This window comes from Taudactylus pleione, unplaced genomic scaffold, assembly GCF_031769625.1.
Source record: "Taudactylus pleione unplaced genomic scaffold, aTauple2 ptg000026l, whole genome shotgun sequence".
NCBI classification, from domain to species: Eukaryota; Metazoa; Chordata; class Amphibia; order Anura; family Myobatrachidae; genus Taudactylus; species Taudactylus pleione.
Window position 1 is genome coordinate 33,630,104 of NW_028284428.1, and position 18,307 is coordinate 33,648,410.

The 18,307-nt window shown below is 45.4% G+C and overlaps 1 protein-coding gene across 2 annotated transcripts in view; it reads right to left on the reverse strand.

Moving 5' to 3' along the window:
• GPR143 (G protein-coupled receptor 143) overlaps positions 1–18,307 on the reverse strand; it is a 126,492-nt gene that overhangs the window by 76,553 nt on the left and 31,632 nt on the right. For both annotated transcript variants that reach the window (XM_088451545.1, XM_088451546.1), the window contains exon 6: positions 11,943–12,051. In XM_088451545.1, coding sequence (XP_088307671.1) covers positions 11,943–12,051 — 109 coding nt within the window. The remainder of the gene's footprint in view (positions 1–11,942; positions 12,052–18,307) is intronic.

Sequence of the window (18,307 nt, forward strand, 5' to 3'; positions counted from 1 at the left end):
GCTGCTGCGACTCCTACTAACCTGCTGGGTAGAGACTTGTTATGTAAGATATAATGTGTTATATATTGCACCCCTGATGGTGTATTTTTAGATATCCCAGAGAGAGTTGCACACGAGGTGCAGGATATGTTGGACACTCCCCAAAGGATAATGTATCACTCTACAAGTTTAAATGAAAATCCATCTCAGGTAGATTAAATGTTGCTCCAAATTCCAGATTCCCTTTGGACTAAGGATGGATTAATGGCAAACGTAAGCCCTGTAATGGTAAATTTAAAAAGCGGTAGGCAAGCTCCAAAAATTCCCCAGTACCCACTAAAACAGGAGGTAGAATTAGGGGTTTTTCCAATAATTGAGCGATTATTGCAACAGGGAATTTTAGTTCGTACAGCTAGTGTAGCTAACAGTCCCATCTTTCCAGTGAAGAAGAGTGGTGGGAGGGGTTATAGGCTGGTACAAGACCTTAGAGGTGTTAATAAGGTAGTAGAGAGCCAATTCCCTGTAGTGCCAAATCCAGCTGTCATCCTGATGCAGATCCCACCAAATGCAACCCATTTCACTGTCATTGACCTCTGTTCTGCTTTCTTCTCTGTGCCTCTCCACCCTGACTGTCAGTATCTATTCGCATTTACATACATAGGTGTACAATACACATGGACACGGTTACCCCAAGATTTCATAGACAGTCCCAGTATCTTCTCCCAGGCATTGCACGACTGTTTACAATCTTTTCAACCTGCCAATGGATCTGTTCTAATTCAATATGTGGACTATTTATTGCTATGTTCTGACTCATTTATGTCATGTTTGAATGATACTAAACTTTTGTTGCTTCATCTCTCGCATACAGGACACAAGGTGGCTAAGGACAAACTACAGCCGTGCCAATCCAGAGTAAAATATTTGGGACACTGCCTAACCTAGGGGTTACGACATCTTACAAATTATAGAATCCAGGCCATACAGAACATGACACTGCCACAGAATCAACAGCAAATTCGTACCTTCTTGGGAATGTGTGGATACTGTAGAATGTGGATCCCAGGTTTTTTTATTTTGGCCTTGCCTTTACAGGAATTAGTCTCTTCCTCAAAGCCCGATCGTGTCATACACACAGAGGAAACAGAGCAGGCTTTTCTTAATCTTAAGGATAGTCTGACAAAAGCTCCTGCATTGGGAATACCTGATTATGAAAAACCTTTTGATTTGTATTGTATGGAAGCCGATGGTTGTGCTGCAGGTGTCCTTACACAAAAACATGGTGATGCCAGTAGGCCCGTAGCATACTACAGTGCCCAATTGGACACTGTGGCAAGATCACTCCCCACTTGTTTGAGAAGTGTAGCAGCTACCGCTTTATTGGTGAGTAAAAGTGAGGACGTAGTATTGGGTCATGATATGATTGTCTACACTCCCCATGCTGTATCTGCTCTGTTGAACTCAGCTCAAACCAGACACGTCTCTTCGGCTAGGTTTACCAAATGGGAACTAGCTCTAATCGCACCTGCAAACATCACTGTTAAAAGTTGCAGCACGCTGAATCCTGCAACGTATTTACCATATGTACAACATGCTGTACAAAGGGTGGAAGGAGGTGAGTTGCTGGCGGGAGGTGAGTTCAGCAGACATAATGATACGCACGATTGTATGGAATATCTGAATCAGACCTTTACTGCTAGACCTGACATACACGACACACCTTTAGAGAATGTGGATGTGACTTTTTATATGGATGGAAGTTGTCATAGACAAACAGACACAGGTGAATTATGTACAGGTTATGCTGTTGTAAATGACACAGACATCATAGAAGCTAAACCTCTTGGTCCTCCTCACTCAGCCCAGGTGGCAGAGTTAGTAGCACTAACTAGAGCGTGTGAACTGGCAGCAGGCAAATCTGCTAACATTTACACTGAATCGAGGTACGCGTTCGGGGTGGTGCACGATTTTGGGGCTCTATGGCATCTGAGAAATTTTATGAAAGCAGCAGGCACACCAGTTGCACATTCCCGATCCAACTGCCCAAAGCGGTGGCAGCAATTAAATTTAAAGCCCATACATGTGAGGATGATCCGGTGTCACTGGGCAACAACAGAGCCGATGAAACTACAAAATGGGCAACAGGGTTAAAAATGTTTTCTCCCACTGAAAAAATTATGTCTTTCCAAACAATTGATATGCTGAAATTAATTGAGATGCAAAATATGTGTTCAATTCAGGAAAAGTCCATTTGGAAGTCCAAGGGATGTGGGCAAGAGTCCTCCGGGCTCTGGAGGGACGGACAAGGTAAACCAGTAGCTCCCAAGGCATATTACCCCAGCCTGGCTGAGGCAGCACACGGTCCGACTCATCTGGGAAAACAAGGTATGTGCAAGTTGGTGAGAGCATACTGGTGCGCACCAGGTTTTTCTTCACAAGCAGAAAAGATAGCAATGTCCTGTCTGATCTGCTTGATGAAGAACATAGGGAAAGCGATCCCTACCAAACCGTCCCACATTCCACCGACTGATGGACCTTTCCAGGTGATACAAATTGATTTCATCCAATTACCACCCTGCAGGAATCTTAAGTATGTATTAGTGTGCACTGATGTATTTTCTAATTGGGTTGAGGCCTACCCAGCGGCCACTAATACTGCTGCGTTTACTGCCAAGAAAATAGTTCAGGAATTTGTATGCAGGTACGGTATCCCTAAAATCATTGAGAGTGACAGGGGTACTCATTTCACAGGTGATGTTTTTCAAATATGTGTAAGCTGATGGGTATTAATAGCCGACTTCACACCCCCTACATACCGCAAGCCAGTACCAAGGTAGAGAGGATGAACGGGACTATTAAAAATAAGTTAAGTAAAACCATGGCAGAGACAGGACTAGGATGGCCAGAAGCGTTACCTTTGGTCCTACATAGCATAAGGACCACTCCTAGACCCCCTCTAAATCTGTCCCCATTTGAAATACTGTTCGGTAGACAACCTCAGGAAGACTTGAAGGGTAACAACGAGGTAATTGTAAAGTATCTTATATCAATGAGTAAGCAGTTAAAGCATCAGCAGCAGAAACTGAAATTGTTGTCCCATGATATGCCTGAAACTAAGTGTCATGATGTTGAACCAGGAGAATATGTTATGATCAGAAATTTCTTGCGTTCAGGTTGTTTGACTGATCGGTGGGAAGGTCCGTACCAGGTGCTGCTGACAAGTACTACATCTTTGAAGGTGGCTGAGAGAGATACCTGGGTCCATTCCACTCACTGCAAAAAGGTCAATCAACCGGTGGAGAAACAAGTCGGAGACAAGGCTGATAGCATGGACCTGTCGCTCGCGAGCTTGTTCCGGGAGGATTGAAAAGGTCGAAGTGAGATACCTGAATTAAGAGAAATTTGCAGGTCTTGTTGTGACAATGGACGGGCCTGCTGTGTTCATTTTCATATTCTCTTTTAGAGTGTTCACCATCCTGGTCGGTTCGGGAATATCCAGTTTCTGTGATGGGAGACCGATTGAGGAAATGGGAGCTGATGGCAGTGCTGATGGAGTGGAGTCAGGAGGAGTGCAATGCCAATCAGGGGAGTGTCTGACCAATCTTAGTACTGTTATTGTTAAGAGAGCTGTCATTCCGGATACTCGGGGATGGTGTGGAGGTTTATCATCTGAAGACTCCTGTATTTGTGAGCTTTGTGGGTCCCTAGTTGATGAGAACTGTATCCAACGGTGCCAACCTAAATATAACCCGTACTGGGGTGGGTATCCTTTAGAGGATTATCATAGCATGGTAGGCAAAGTGTTAAATCAAACTGACTGCTGGGTATGTTCACATGTGCCACAGGGACAGCATAATGTAGGGTTGGTGCCATTTCCGCTGAATATCACGGAAATTTTAGAATTACAGAAAGGGAAAACATTGGATGGAAAATTTCTCTCATCCAAACCACCTCATTTCAAACTATATCAATTCCAAGTAGATAGATCACTTTTGTGTTTAAACATAACCAACTCCAATAAACCCGGGGGTTGGGAAGTGACGGGGAATAATCAGACGATGACCTTCTCACAAAGAGCTGATAATGAGTCCATAACCCATGATCTGTTACGCTCAATTAAATCTAGTGGGAAACATTTTAGGTATCGGTATACATTGAGTTCCACCAAAGAAATTATTGGTAAGGTGCCAGATGGTTATTGTGCTAAAATAATACAGCCAGAAACTTGCATGTACCAGATGGAAGACCCAGAAATAGGATTGTTGCAAGGGAAATGTGCTTAATGATAATGATGCATACCATTCCTTATGTTCTTCCTGATAATGTATATTTTATATGTGAAAGAAAAGCGTATAAGTGGCTCTCCCCGAGTTCCGAAGGTTTGTGTTACCTGGTAAGAGTAGTCCCAGAAGTTATGACCCTCACACATGTTGAAATGCTTGGTATACATAAAAACACACCGTTACCATATCTTCACATGCAATATGAACACAGAGGCAAACGAATTATGATACCTGGTGACGTGCACAAAGCCACTCAGTTAATTAGTGAGACAACTGGCTTTCAAGTTTTAGTCGCATTGGATCCCACTAGGATCGCTCAGGGTACATTAAACTTTGGATATATTCAGTAACTTGCTAAATTGATAGATCATATCACCGAGATGTACAATGACACATTCAGGTATACAGGGAGAGAATTGCAAGCGTACAAGAAAGAACTGGTGCAACACAGGCTAGTGTTAAATTATTTAACTGCTGTTACTGGAGGGTATTGCGTAATGTTGGCCACCCAAGTTGGAGTAAAATGTTGCACCTATGTCACCAATGATACCAGCAACCCTAAGGAAGTGATAGAAGTGAAATTTTGCTGCTAAAATGGAAGTTTCGTAAGAACCATAACGCTTCAGTGGCTGAAGTAAGGGAGAAGATAGAAGGATTGGTTTCATGGCTGAACCCAGTGAAATGGTTCTCAGGTCTAGGGGAATGGGTCCAGGAAATGATCGCCACTATAGGCAAATTCTTAATCCTTATACTGATTGTCATCATAATAATTGGCATATGTGTCCGGTGTGTTCCTATTGTGTTGAAGTGTGGAAAATGTAAAAATAGAGTAAAACGAAAGAACGAAATTATGATGGTGGCCAGTATGAATACCGAGGTAAATACAGAACTGCATTACAACCCTGAACTAGGAAATACCATCATTTAATGTATTATATTTAGACATGCATAGAATGTATTATTGAAATGTTATTTTTAAAAACACCTCAGATAATGTAAAGTCTCAATTTCCCCTTCAAGACTGCCTTTATAGGACTGGTGTATCCCCACACCTTTCGCATGATCTTCCAAGATCCGCGGTGTGCGTATAATAGTATTTTATGTCCCCACTCAGAGACACATTATTTATGTATTAAGAACCACCTTGTGCCATCCCATAATAACACTAAATAGTATATAAATGTAAGCCTAAATTATATTTTAAAATCAGATTGTGATAGCATGTTGTTCGCTATTAAAGGGTGGACTGTCGAAGCTGGATTATTGGCTGAGACAAGATCAGTTTAAAATTGAATCGCAGTGACACCATCTTGCGACTTGCCACAAGACGTCATCTTGGAAATGAGCTCGCAAGACTCCAATTTGCGAATGGCCGCCTAAGCGCCAATTTAGATAAACTCACACTTTAGTACATGTGGCGATATTACTATTAGCATCATGCGATTGCATCTGTGACCATCGCCATAAGTTACGGCGATTCATCAAAAGCCCATTTCATGACTTTACGTAGTTTGGGTGCTCTGGATAAAGTGTGTATATTATTATAATTCCCCTAAAGGATATATTTCAGAAATGGCTATACAGTATTTCAAAATTGGATTGCATTAGCTAAACAGAGCAAATGGCCACGTGACAACTAGCCTGTCTAGACAAGCTTCATGGACATAACGTCTGCTCTCACTCCAGGTGGCCCTTCTCGAATACAGCAAGAGGGTCGTTTGTAGCACCTTACATTAGCAGGCTTCCTACATTAAAATACCTTCAAAGCCAAGAGTGTTATCTGAGGTTTGGGTCTTGTAGCTGTGCTAATTTGCATTTACACAAGAACATGGGCAAACAAAGGACTGTACTTTTGAGCCTGGGAAGGGTGGGGGCTGCTGACAGAGGGGGGCGTGTGGAACTATAATGCTCAGCATTACACACTGCTAGGTGTTCTCATACACACATTAATACGCACAATTGTGCTGTTAACTAGTCGCATATTAGCGAATGCATAAGATCCTGTATGAAAATGCTGTTTATTAGCTTCATGCGCATGCATCTGCCTCAAGTTAACTAGCGTCTTTATATCACACCCCGCATACTTACTCATTACATATTCACATAAAAGGTTTAATAAGCTTTAAAGTATAAGATTTAAGTTTGTTCATTTAGCATAAATGCTGTGAAATATAGATTATTTGGTATCTAAGGTTTTATACATGATAAGTAAGCCGTGATTGGTATTGTACTGATGCGTACTCTTTCAACAGTATTCCGGTACCATCGGTGTGGAGATCGCATCATGCATTCTCAACTTATGGACCGCAGAGACTTCAAGCAACAAAATGTACATAATATGAACAACTGTTAGGATGTTGCATGAGGCAGGAAACCAGGCGACCCCCAGTTGTTAGAGGCTGGGTTGTGTCTATTTGAATCAACCTGTTAAATGCCTTGTAACATATGTTCTCTCCTTTAGGACCAATGGTATTAGCAACAAACTTCTCTATTGTGTTGTTTATTTCTGCGGGGTATAAATATGTGTGCTCTTTCCCTGGGTTCCTAGTCTTTGTGCTGAATGCTGATTGACGAGGGGTTTCTTGCTGATGCCTAACATCTGGACCAGAGAGCGCTGCGTATGTATAATTGTACTTGGGTCTGTATAATCTCTTTGCGCTAAGATTATATGAGGATCATAGCATGTAACTGCTGTACTTTTACTTGAATAATACTTTGTGCTTTGGAACCACAGATTCTATGTCTGGAGTCTTTATTACTGTATGACTGCATACGCAAATTAGCGTCATCCTTAGAGGTTTATAGGTAGGATATTAGAAGGTATAGGCAGGGGTATATAGAGGTTCAAAGGCGAAATCCTTAGATGGGTCGGGGCTTAGAATTCAGTGTGGTGGGTCGGGGCTTAGAATTCAGTGTGATGGGTAGGGGCTTAGAATTCAGTGTGATGGGTCGGGGCTTAGAATTCAGTGTGGTGGGTCAGGGCTTAGAATTCAGTGTGATGGGTCGGGGCTTAGAATTCAGTGTGGTCGGTCGGGGCTTAGAATTCAGTGTGATGGGTCGGGGCTTAGAATTCAGTGTGATGGGTCGGGGCTTAGAATTCAGTGTGATGGGTCAGGGCTTAGAATTAAGTGTGGTGGGTCAGGGCTTAGAATTTCGTGTGGTGGGTCGGGAATTGAGCTGAAGAGTCATTACAAAGTAGGGTGATGCTTCTACCCAACATATTGCATCAGGGAATAGAGCAGCATGAATGTGGATGTACCCTGAGAGAGTCACCTGTGAAGGGAGGCAATCCGGCAACATAGGGCTTGTGAGGTGGGTCAGTGCCCAGCGAGAAAGAAAAAGCCAGAGACCGTTTGTCAGACCCATAATGTAAGAATGTGTTTTACGAGTATAAAGCAAAATAAATGCTGTAGGAATCTTCCTATTTATAAACTTTGGTTTCCAATAGTTAAACTTTGAAAACTTATAATTGACGGAAGTACAGTTCTTTTTTGCTCAGTATAATTTCATTCATGGGACTACAATTAGGTCATACAAAGGGAAAGATCCCTAAACAGAGCCTACTTCACCAAAAATGAGACATCATAACCAGATTAAAATCAACTATTTTATTATACTGTAAATCAAGGTCTCTTCCTATTCATATTTCTTAAATAAAACAATTGCATACATCATACATGTAAAAAGGAGCCTGTATTTGGTTTACAACAGAATTTACATATTGTTATCTAACTAAGGTTAATAAAATATACAGCACTGACAGGATCCATGATTGCCAGGTTCTTTTCCCCAAACCCCAGGTAATGGGAACATTAGGAGCACAGGAAGCCAATCACCGCTAGTATATTTTAGTAATAAGACCCATATGGGACTAGGAATCACCAGATATTTAACAGATTTGCCCAGTCAGACCGCAAATGTGCATACAAAAAGTATTGATTTAAACTTCAAGTTTAACCCAAATTAAATGCATCTACAGCATGTTTAATCATAGATGAGAACTCCCAGTAGATGGAGGTGAACAGTCAAGAAAAGCTGACTGATTACCTAGATTATGGCAACTGAATTCCTATTCTCAGCAATAGTCACAATGTCAGTTATGCTACCTGCCATTCTATGCACGCTAAACTTAGTGTAATGGATTTTGTGAACCTTATAATGACAGGAGGCAAAAGCTTGCAGGATTCAGGAACCAAACACAGGCTGTTTTTCAATTACAAAAACTGTGTTAATGCTACAATTTAATTCACAGCATATCTCAGGCTATTGATACCTTGGAAGAAGTGCATCAATTATTCTAAACATGCCATGAATTTACCGCAGAAATAGAGTTTCTGCAATTGAGAAAGAGACTTTCTTGTGTTCTCTGCTCTGATATACGGTACATTTATAGGGGTATTCAATATGAGTGCGATAACATCGTTTTTTGCGTTAATATCGCACTTTTTAACTTTTTTGCATTAATATCACTGGTTTTAGTTTTACACCGTATTCAATTTCAAAGACTTATCGCAGTTTTGAAAAGTCTTTGATAAAAAACGGTGATAACTTTTCACCATTGAATAGGTGTCGAAAAAAAGTGCAGAAATGGGGTTTAAGGGTGCAGGCTTAAAAAAAATAGCCTGGACCCCTGAGATTGACATTTAAAAAAGAACTGTGTCAAAAAAAGTTTTAAAAAAAAATAGGGACACCCCAAAAAATTTATTTAAAAATTGGGGTGCAAAAAAAAAAATGGGAAAAAATTGTTAAACAATAGGGAAATAGGTTCAGGGCTATTCTGCATGTATGCGGCAGATGTTTTCTAGAATAGAATTATAGCGGCAGGTGCACAAATGCAGAATTTTTAAAAACTGACTTTAGGGACTTAGAAATATGCTAGTACCCATTTTCATGTACCCCAAATTTGATGGGACCACTTAAAAAAAAAAAAAAAAATAACCTAAGTGCTCTTCTGCATCACTTCTTCAATGTCGGAAAAAAAACACCTGCTGCGGCTATTTAAATCCCCGACTTTCAATTAAAGGCTAAAACGGGGGTACTCATAGTGTTCCCCCATGTTTTTACAACTTTAGCGGGGTCTTACAATTATTTTAAGGAAAAATTCGTAACTTTACGCAAATCCAACTTTGGAGTTTCCCGTTTTCGTTAATTTTATTTTGAATACGGGGATAAGCGGGAGCGCGCACCATACCTTTACGCAGACAAAAACTCCGATATGAAACGTTAACTTCGCCAGGGAAGTTAACCTTTCATATTGAATACCCCTCTTAGTGTGCAAGCAGATTCTTTGGAAAATTTCCCATCTCAAAGTTTGCGGACACTGCACAATTTGTTTGTCTCATTTCTATGAGCTACTATGGAGCCGGGGTGGATTAAGGCCCTAAATTCAGACCCACTCACAGGTCTGAAGGGCTTTTTTTTTTTTTGACCGGCCTTCTGGCCGCTCGCTAAGCTGTGGGTGACCACCCACAGCTTTAGCGAGCGGCCAGGTGATGGTCGTGATGGTCCCGACCATCGGGCTTGCGAAGAGACCCTTGTGGTAGGGTCTCATCTTCCGCAAGCCCCGGTGAGCTTCCGGCTCTAATAGAGCTGGAAGCTCACTAGTGACATCACTCGTGATGTCAGTAGGGCCGCCTCCAAACGGCAGACATTCTTTCGGGAATGCCTCCGTTTGGCAAGCCACCCCCCCGACCAGCCTACACAACGGGGCGAGCTGTCGATCAACAGCCACCCTGTTTGTAGCGAGCCCCGGAGCGAGGGAATTTCTCACTCGCTCCGGGGCTCGCGCTTGCGCACTGCCTGGCCATCGACCCGCTTGCGAGCGCTATGAGCTTGCGAGTGGGTCTGAATCAGGCCCTAAGAGAGAAGGGGACCCGTGTGCAGCCTCTGTAAGGGCCCGCGGCACAGTAGAGTGTAGACTCTGGCATTGTGCCACAGTCTACTGCACATACACCGATCTCCGGGAACAATGCGCCTGAGCCATTTTCTTGCCGATTTCTTTACTGTGCATGCGCAGATCTCCAGGAAAATGGTAGACGCACCATTTTCCCGGTGATTTGTGTAGAGGGATTCGGCATGATATGCCGGCGGCTGAATAGCCGGCAGCTAAAATCCCGACACTGGAAGACCGCATGGTGCAGAATCCCGACAGCGGTAGATAAGTACCCTAACCTCCCCCTTCCCCCCCAACCTTCCCTTAGTGGTGCCTAACCCTAACCTCCCCAGGGGGCACCTAACACCCTTACCTCCCTCTGGTGGTGCCTAACCCTAACCCCCCTTCCACTAGCCTAATCCTAACCTTCCCCTGGGGGGGTGCCTAACCCTAATCTCCCCTTGGGGGTGGCTAAACCTGACCCCCCCTTCCCTGGGGACAGAGCAGTTACTTACCCATCTGGACGAACGGGATTCCAGCTCTTCGAGATGCTGACGTCAGTATCCTGTTCACCTTCGGGATATCGACATCGGCATATTGCCGTGCGGCGGCAATATGACTGCATCCCGTGTAGAGAGAGGTAAGTATACTAAAATGGTGCAGGGTGTGCGGTGTGGGCCCCATTGGACCCAGGTCCCCATTATAGATACAGTGTTGTGGAGGTTTCAGTGACCATCTCACTGATGTGTATACTAAAGACCTAGATTGATTTGGATGAGTGTTCCTGGATAGGTATGAGTTTATTATTACAACTAAAGTTGATGGGATTCTTTATGGGGAGCATAAAAAAATGATTTAACAATGGGCTCTGTTAGACATGGAATCACTTGTGTGGTTATTGCATCCTAAATGGTGACACCAGCTAAGTAACTATATAAATTTCACCTTACTATAGATTCAAGCTTCAACAGGTGTAGTGAGGGAACCAGACCCTTCTCTTACTTTGAGTCAACTAGCAGCTGACATGGCACCTTTAATGCTCCTGCCATCTCCCCTAACTACCAGGATTGGTCGGCAGGGGCGCTGAGAGGGGGGGGGGGCGCGGGTACAGTTTACCCAGGCCCGGGCTTCCAGAGGGGCCCGGCGGGGGCCCGGGTCTGGCGCCGCCCCCCCCTCACTTCCTGCCTCCTTCCCTCCCTTTGCAGCAGCCCAGCACACAGCGTGTGCTGGGCTGCAGTGGGAGATTGCTTGCGGCTGCTAAGCAGCAGCCACAGCAATCTCCTATGCCTGAAGGGGGGAGCGATCACACTGATCGCGCCCCCCACTGGCTTTGCGCCGGGCTGAGGGGCTCACAGCGCCCCCTCCCCGGTGCGAACACTACTTTTTTTTCAATGGGGCGTGGCCACGCCTTCTGCAATTAGGCCACGCCCCCTCTTTACCGGGGCCCCGCGTGGCTCTCTACACCCCTGTTGGTCGGAGCAGGCACGGGGTACATAACTCTGTTCCTAATACAGAGATACTGTACATATCACCTGCACCCACAGACAGAAGCCGTTGAGAGTAAAATACAGTATCCAAGTTTCAAAAACAGCAGTAACAATAACATACAGTAATAAGTCGAAAAACTAAGAGGGGTTTTGACGGAATAAGTTGCGGAAGCAGAGAAGGGAGAGGTAGGTTGCCCCCTGGGTGAACTAGCGTAAGCTAAGGTGTGTTCAATTACAAATTGACCAGTTTAATGCATTTACTTGTTTGTTTGTTTTTCTTCAATTTTGCTGATAAGAAAAAGCAAAACAGAAAGCAGTTACCATATCACGAAGACCAGCATGATCTTGAAAAACCGTATCTGAATTTCTGTTCCTAGACGTCTTTCATTTTCTGTATAGATTCCTTGTCTTCTCTTTAATAATAAGGCAACTAGTAAGGCATGGTAGAAAAACAGTATTCACTGAGAAATTAATACACATATAAAACATTACAACAGATGTCTGAGACCTAATAGCTTCGCAGGAATGTAAAAAATCAGCGTTGGCATGCAACTCACCTATTACAACTACTCTTCCATTCAGTAGTAAGATTCAGTGTTTGAGTTCACCAAGACTGTAATATAGGGGTATATGTACTAAGCCGTGGAGAGAGATAAAGTATCAACCAATCAGCTCCTAACTCATTTTTCAAACACAGGTGGGATGTACTAAAGGGAAAATGGGCTCTTACCGCAATGTGAACCAAGAGGGATACAATCAAATTCCTCCCAGCATGGCCCGCAGCGCACACGTCATACGATGCATGCATAGAAGGACTCCTGGGTCATAAACCCAGAAGTCCAATTATCGCTAAGGACAGCCATTTTCAGAAGAGCTGTCTTTTGCGATTTTAATCGCTATTCTAGGTACATACCGGCGTGATTAAAGTCAGTATGTACTGTACATCCCGCCCATAGCCTGTAAAAAAAATGACAGAAACTGATTGGATGATACTTTATCTCTCTCCATCTCTGTCCAAAGTTTAGTACATCTCCCCATAGAGCCAAATGTAAGTTACAACTGTTAATTATTCAAAGCAAGACGTGGCTAGGGGGTTTATTTACTAAACAGCGACTTCGAATATACGCCATTTTTATTCACTAAATTCTTAGGTAGAGACTAGAAACGAGGGCTGACAATTCTGATCAATAGTACAGTACCTCCAGGGACGTGTGGTCAGGGTAGGCAGGGGCGGCAGAGCCTCCCCTGTCATACTCCCTCCCCTATCATACTGCCTGTCATGCTCCAGAGTTTTGATATAAAAACTGTGTTTTTATACGTGTGCCTCCCCAGCCATTGACCTCACTGCACGTCACTGAGTACCACAGCAATCAAGAATTAGAATTTTGCAACTATGGTCACAGGACCTGATTCAGACCCGCTCGCGGGTGCATAGCGCTCGCAAGCGGGTCGGTGGTGGGGTACTGCACGCGCATGTGCACGCCCCGGAGCGAGAGAGAAATTCTTTAACCCCCCGGGACTCACTACAAAAGGGGCGGCTGTCGATGTTGATGGACAGCTCGCCCCGTTTTGAAGGGGGGGTGGCTACACAAACAAAGGCGTTCCTGAAGGAAGCCTGCCGTTTGTGGGAGGCACCACTACCATAAGGGTCTCGTCGCAATCCCCGATGGTCGCGACCATCGTGACCATCACCTGGCCACTCGCCAAAGCTGTGGATGGTCACCCACAGCTTAGCGAGAGGCCAGGAGGCCGCAAAAAAAAAAAAAAACCTCCCTGATTCAGAGCGAGCGAGCGCTCTTAAAGAGAGTCTGGCTCTGAATCAGGCACACAGGTCGAACTCTAAACACATAAATAAATCAGATGCAGCAACAGGTAGTGGTACAGAACAGAGTACTGTTATAGGATCATTCACTAGAGCATTCACAAAAAATGCTAGATCAGTATTGGAACTAGAATATTTTCTAGGAAGATTGAAAAAATCTACATTCTCATCAAAAGACATCTACAACTGCGCAATAAACAGATGCAAGTTCTGAACTTATAAGATGAAAATTGGCAGCAAACAGCTCATCATAACTGTCCCTTGGGCTGTGATATCATGTGAAGTATTATATAAATGAACGTTACTTTCAGAATAACACAGATTCGAAATTATTAAAGTGTTGTTTTTAGATGATTTTGTATCTGTCTGTGCATATGTTCACAATAAGTGTATTAACATTTATTTGTGTAGCAGAAACATATTTCTCCTTCATCTACTAGGGGACACTGGAGTCTCAGTACAGTGGAGTATAGAAGTGGGTTAACCGGGAGCTGGCACCTTTAAAAATTGAATGGTAGCTAGCTCCTCCCCCTCTATACCCCCCTACAGGTCAGTCTAAATTTGTGCCCTGGGAGCTGGACCTATACTCCTTAAGGCTCTCTAAGAATACTTCCTCTATCAACAAGCATTGAGGACACAGACAGGCAGCTCACTGCACCTGCCTGTCTGCTACGTTGGAGCTGCTGGGGAGACCTCACCGCAGCTGCTCGCGGTGTGCGCTGGGGTCTCCTGCTACAGAGACCTCTGGACCTCATTCAGAGCCGGTCGCACAGAGCGTGCGGTTGGTCTGAATGAGGGGAGGACGTCTTGAATTTTCAAGACGTCCTCCTTTGCGGTGGTAAGGCTGTGGGTTAACACCCACAGCCTTACGACCGCCTAAGGTGATGGTCGCGATGGTCAAGACGAGACCCTAGGGTAGGGTCTCCCTTGTCATAAGCCCCGGAGAGCTTTCGGCTCTGTCTGAGCCGGAAGCTCTCCACTGACATCACTAGTGATGTCAGTGGGGCCGCCCCCAAACGGTAGGCGTTCCCATGGGAACGCCCCCATTTGGGCTGCCACCCCCCGGCCCGCCTTCCAAACGGGGCGAGCTGTCAATCAACATCGACAGCTCGCCCCCTTTGGAACGAGACCCGCTATGACCGGCGCTGTCGGTCGTAGCGGGTCTCACACATGCGCACGACGGCGATGGCGCCGTCGTGCGCATGCTCTGTGGGGGGCCATCGACCCGGTCCAAGCGCATTGGCGCTAACGACCGGGTCTGAATGACCGCCTCAGTCTCTGGGGAGTTCCAAGACGCGCTACATGTGGCGCACGTCGCGGTCTCCCACAGCAGAGCCCACCGCCTGCAGCATAAGGCAGTGTCCAGGTTAGTGTGTCCTGGCACTCTTCCTTGGGGAAGCTTCTAAGGACATATGTAGTCTCTCTGCTAGATCCTCGGCTTTAGCTATCGCAGCTACAAGAGCTCTTTGGCTACGACAATGGCAAGCAGATGCAGAATCTAAAAGAGCAGTAGAGGCTCTTCCTTTTTCTGGGGACAATCTATTTGGAACGGAGTTAGATAAGTGGATTTCACAGGCCGCAGGTGGTAAATCCACTTATCTACCATCCGCTGCCCCTCCTCCTAGAAGACCTGCTGCAGGACCATCCTTTCGTGTTCCAGGAAAGTTTAGAGGTCGTTCCAGAGGAGCTCCAGCTTTCTCCCGCGGTTCCAGAGGCCGTTGTAGAGCTTCTGCATCCTCGTCCCAGCAGGACAAGGCCACAGCGAAGCCCACTGCATGATGCTCTCCCTTCTCACTTGGGGGATCCCAGGTTGGGAGCTCATCTTCTGAACTTCAAAGAAGTGTGGATCAAATCTTGTCCGGACGCCCGGGTCCGGCACATCATTACTCAGGGACTGAAGTTGGACTTCAAAATCCAACCACCTTCTCATTTTTTCACGACCGGTTTACCACAGGCAACAGAAAAGCGGGTGGTAATTCAGGAAGCAATACAAAAACTGCTATTGTCTCAGGTGGTAGTGAATGTTCTGACCCATCAGAGAGGTCAGGGTTTTTATTCCAGCTTGTTTGTGGTGCCCAAGCCGGGTGGATCAATGAGACCCATTCTCAACCTCAGGGATCAACCCCTATCTACGAGCCTTCAAGTTCAAGATGGAGTCCCTCCAGTCTGTTATAGCAGGACTCGAGAAGGATGAGTTTCTTGTATCCTTAGACATAAAAGATGCCTATCTCCACATACCCATCTGGCCTCCTCATCAGACATTTCTTTGGTTTGCGTTGCTAGACTCTCATTTGCAATTTCAGGCCTTACCTTTCGGTCATTCGTCGGCACCAAGAGTGTTCACGAAGGTAATGGCCATTATGATGGCCCTGCTTCGGCTTCAGGGGGTTATAATTGTTCCGTATTTGGACGATCTCCTGATCAAGGCCCCATCAGTAGCTCGTTTGTTACTGGATATTCAATTAACTCAGAGTCTGCTCTTACAACATGGGTGGATTCTCAATTTCCAAAAATCCTCTCTAATACCAACACAATGCCTGCTATTCCTGGGCATGATCTTGGACACGGTATAACAAAAGGTGTTCCTACCTCAAGACAAGGTCTCCTCCATTCAGCACATGGTGCATCTGATACTGCGACAACGCAGAGTGTCTGTGCATCTGTGTATTCGCCTTCTGGGGAAGATGGTGGCGAAATTCGAGGCGATTCAATACACGAGCTTTCAAGCCCGGCCATTTAAATTGGACCTTCTCTCCCAGTGGTCAGGATCCCACCTCTTTCTCCACCAGCAAGTTCTACTGTCCCCCAAAACTCGAACATCTCTCATTTGGTGGATGAATCCCTCTCATCTGTTGGCAGGAAGACGGTTTGCAGTGTGGAATTGGATTCTCCTCACTACGGACACAAGTCTGAGAGGGTGGGGGGCAGTGACTCTGGGAAGACATTTTCAGGGTCACTGGACTCAGCAGGAGGCAAGACTGCCTATAAACATCCTAGAATTATGGGCAGTGTTTTATACATTCCAGCTGGCGCATCCTCTGTTGCAGGGTACAGTCGGACAATGCCACGGCTGTGGCATATATAAACAGGCAGGACGGCACCAAACGCCGGGCCACCATGAGGGAGGTAAGCTGATTTCTGCTTTGGGCAGAGGAACTTGCAGTGGCGATTTCAGCGATCTTCATCCCAGTAGTAGAAAATTGGGAGGCTGACTACCTCAGTCGGCAGGGCATTCATCCGGGGGAATGGTCGCTCAATCCACAAGTATTCCACCAACTGATTCTGCGTTGGGGTCGACCTCATGGCATCAAGGTTGAACCACCAATTGTCAGTTTACTGCTCCCAAACAAGGGACCCGCAGGCAGGCACAGTGGATGCACTGACAACACCATGGCCATTTCACTACGTATACCTGTTCCCTCCTTTTCTGCTTCAAAGAATCAAGCGAGAAAAAGTCAAAGTGCTACTAGTAGCTCCAGACTGCCCCAGATGAGCGTGGTACTCCCACATACGAAGTCTGTTGATAGACGAGCCGTGGCCGCTTCCTCTACAAGAAGACCTTCTTCTTCAGGGGCGGTTTATTTATCAGGACTTAAAGCGGCTTTGTTTGACGGTGTTGCTATTGAAAGGGCCATCCTCAGGAAAAAGAGTATCCCATTCAGTGTGATTCCTACCATGATATGGGCTCAGAAGGAGGTCACAGCTAAACATTAGTACCGGATATGGAAGACGTACATAGCTTGGTGTGAACGCCGCAGTTCACCTCCGTCACAATTTAAGGTATCACGCCTCCTTCTTTTCCTACAGGCTGGTTTAACAGCAGGCCTTCATCTTGGTTCATTAAAGGTGCATGTATCCGCGCTTTCCATTTTCTTTCAGAGAAAATTAGCCATTTGCCGGATATCCAGACCTTTCTACAGGGAGTAGCCAGAATTCAGCCTCCTTTTGTGCCTCCAACAGCACCATGGGACTTGGATTTAGTCCTGTCTTTTCTCCAGTCTGACATCTTTGAGCCATTACAGAGGGTGGAGATAAAGTATTTAACCTGGAAGGTTGTTCTTCTTTTGGCGCTCGCCTCAGCGAGGTTCGTGTCTGAGAAGGGCGCTCCATCCTGTTGTCCGCCTTATCTAATTTTCCACGAGGATCTGGCGGAGCTGCATACGCAGATGTCTTTCCTTCCTAAGGTTGTATCTGCTTTTCATATAAACCAACCAATTGTGGTCCCAGTGTTTAAGGATGAGTCTCCAGCCTCTAAATCCTTAGATGTTGTTAGAGCGCTCCGGGTTTATGCCGACAGAACTGCTTCTCTCCGAAAGTCGGATGCACTTTTTGTTCGGTTTGATCTGGTGCGACCAGGTTGGCCGGCTTGAAAGCAAACCATTTCTAGGTGGATTCGTCTGACTATCAGACAGGCTTATATGGCGGCTTCAAGACAACCACCTGTTTCCATTATGGCACATTCAACGCGCTCGGTACGTCCTTCATGGGCGGCTGCTCGTGGGGTCTCCTTAAACCATCTTTGTCGAGCGGCCACTTGGTCAGGCAGGCGTACTTTTATAAAGTTCTATCGTTTTGATACATTTGCGGCCTCTGCTTCAGAGTTTGGCCGTGCAGTTTTGCAGGGTTCTCAGCGCTCTCCCGCCCGGGATGTGAGCTCTGGGACGTCCCCACTGTACTGAGACTCCAGTGTCCCCTACTGGATGAAGAAGAAATCAGGTTTTTGGTACTTACCGATAAATCCCTTTCTCCGATTCCACAGGGGACACTGGACGCCCACCCTGCGCTGTTCCACCTGCATAAGTTATTGTTTTTCAGGTTCAGACGGTTGTTTTTTATCCAGGGTCTGCTTGGAATGTTGTTGTTT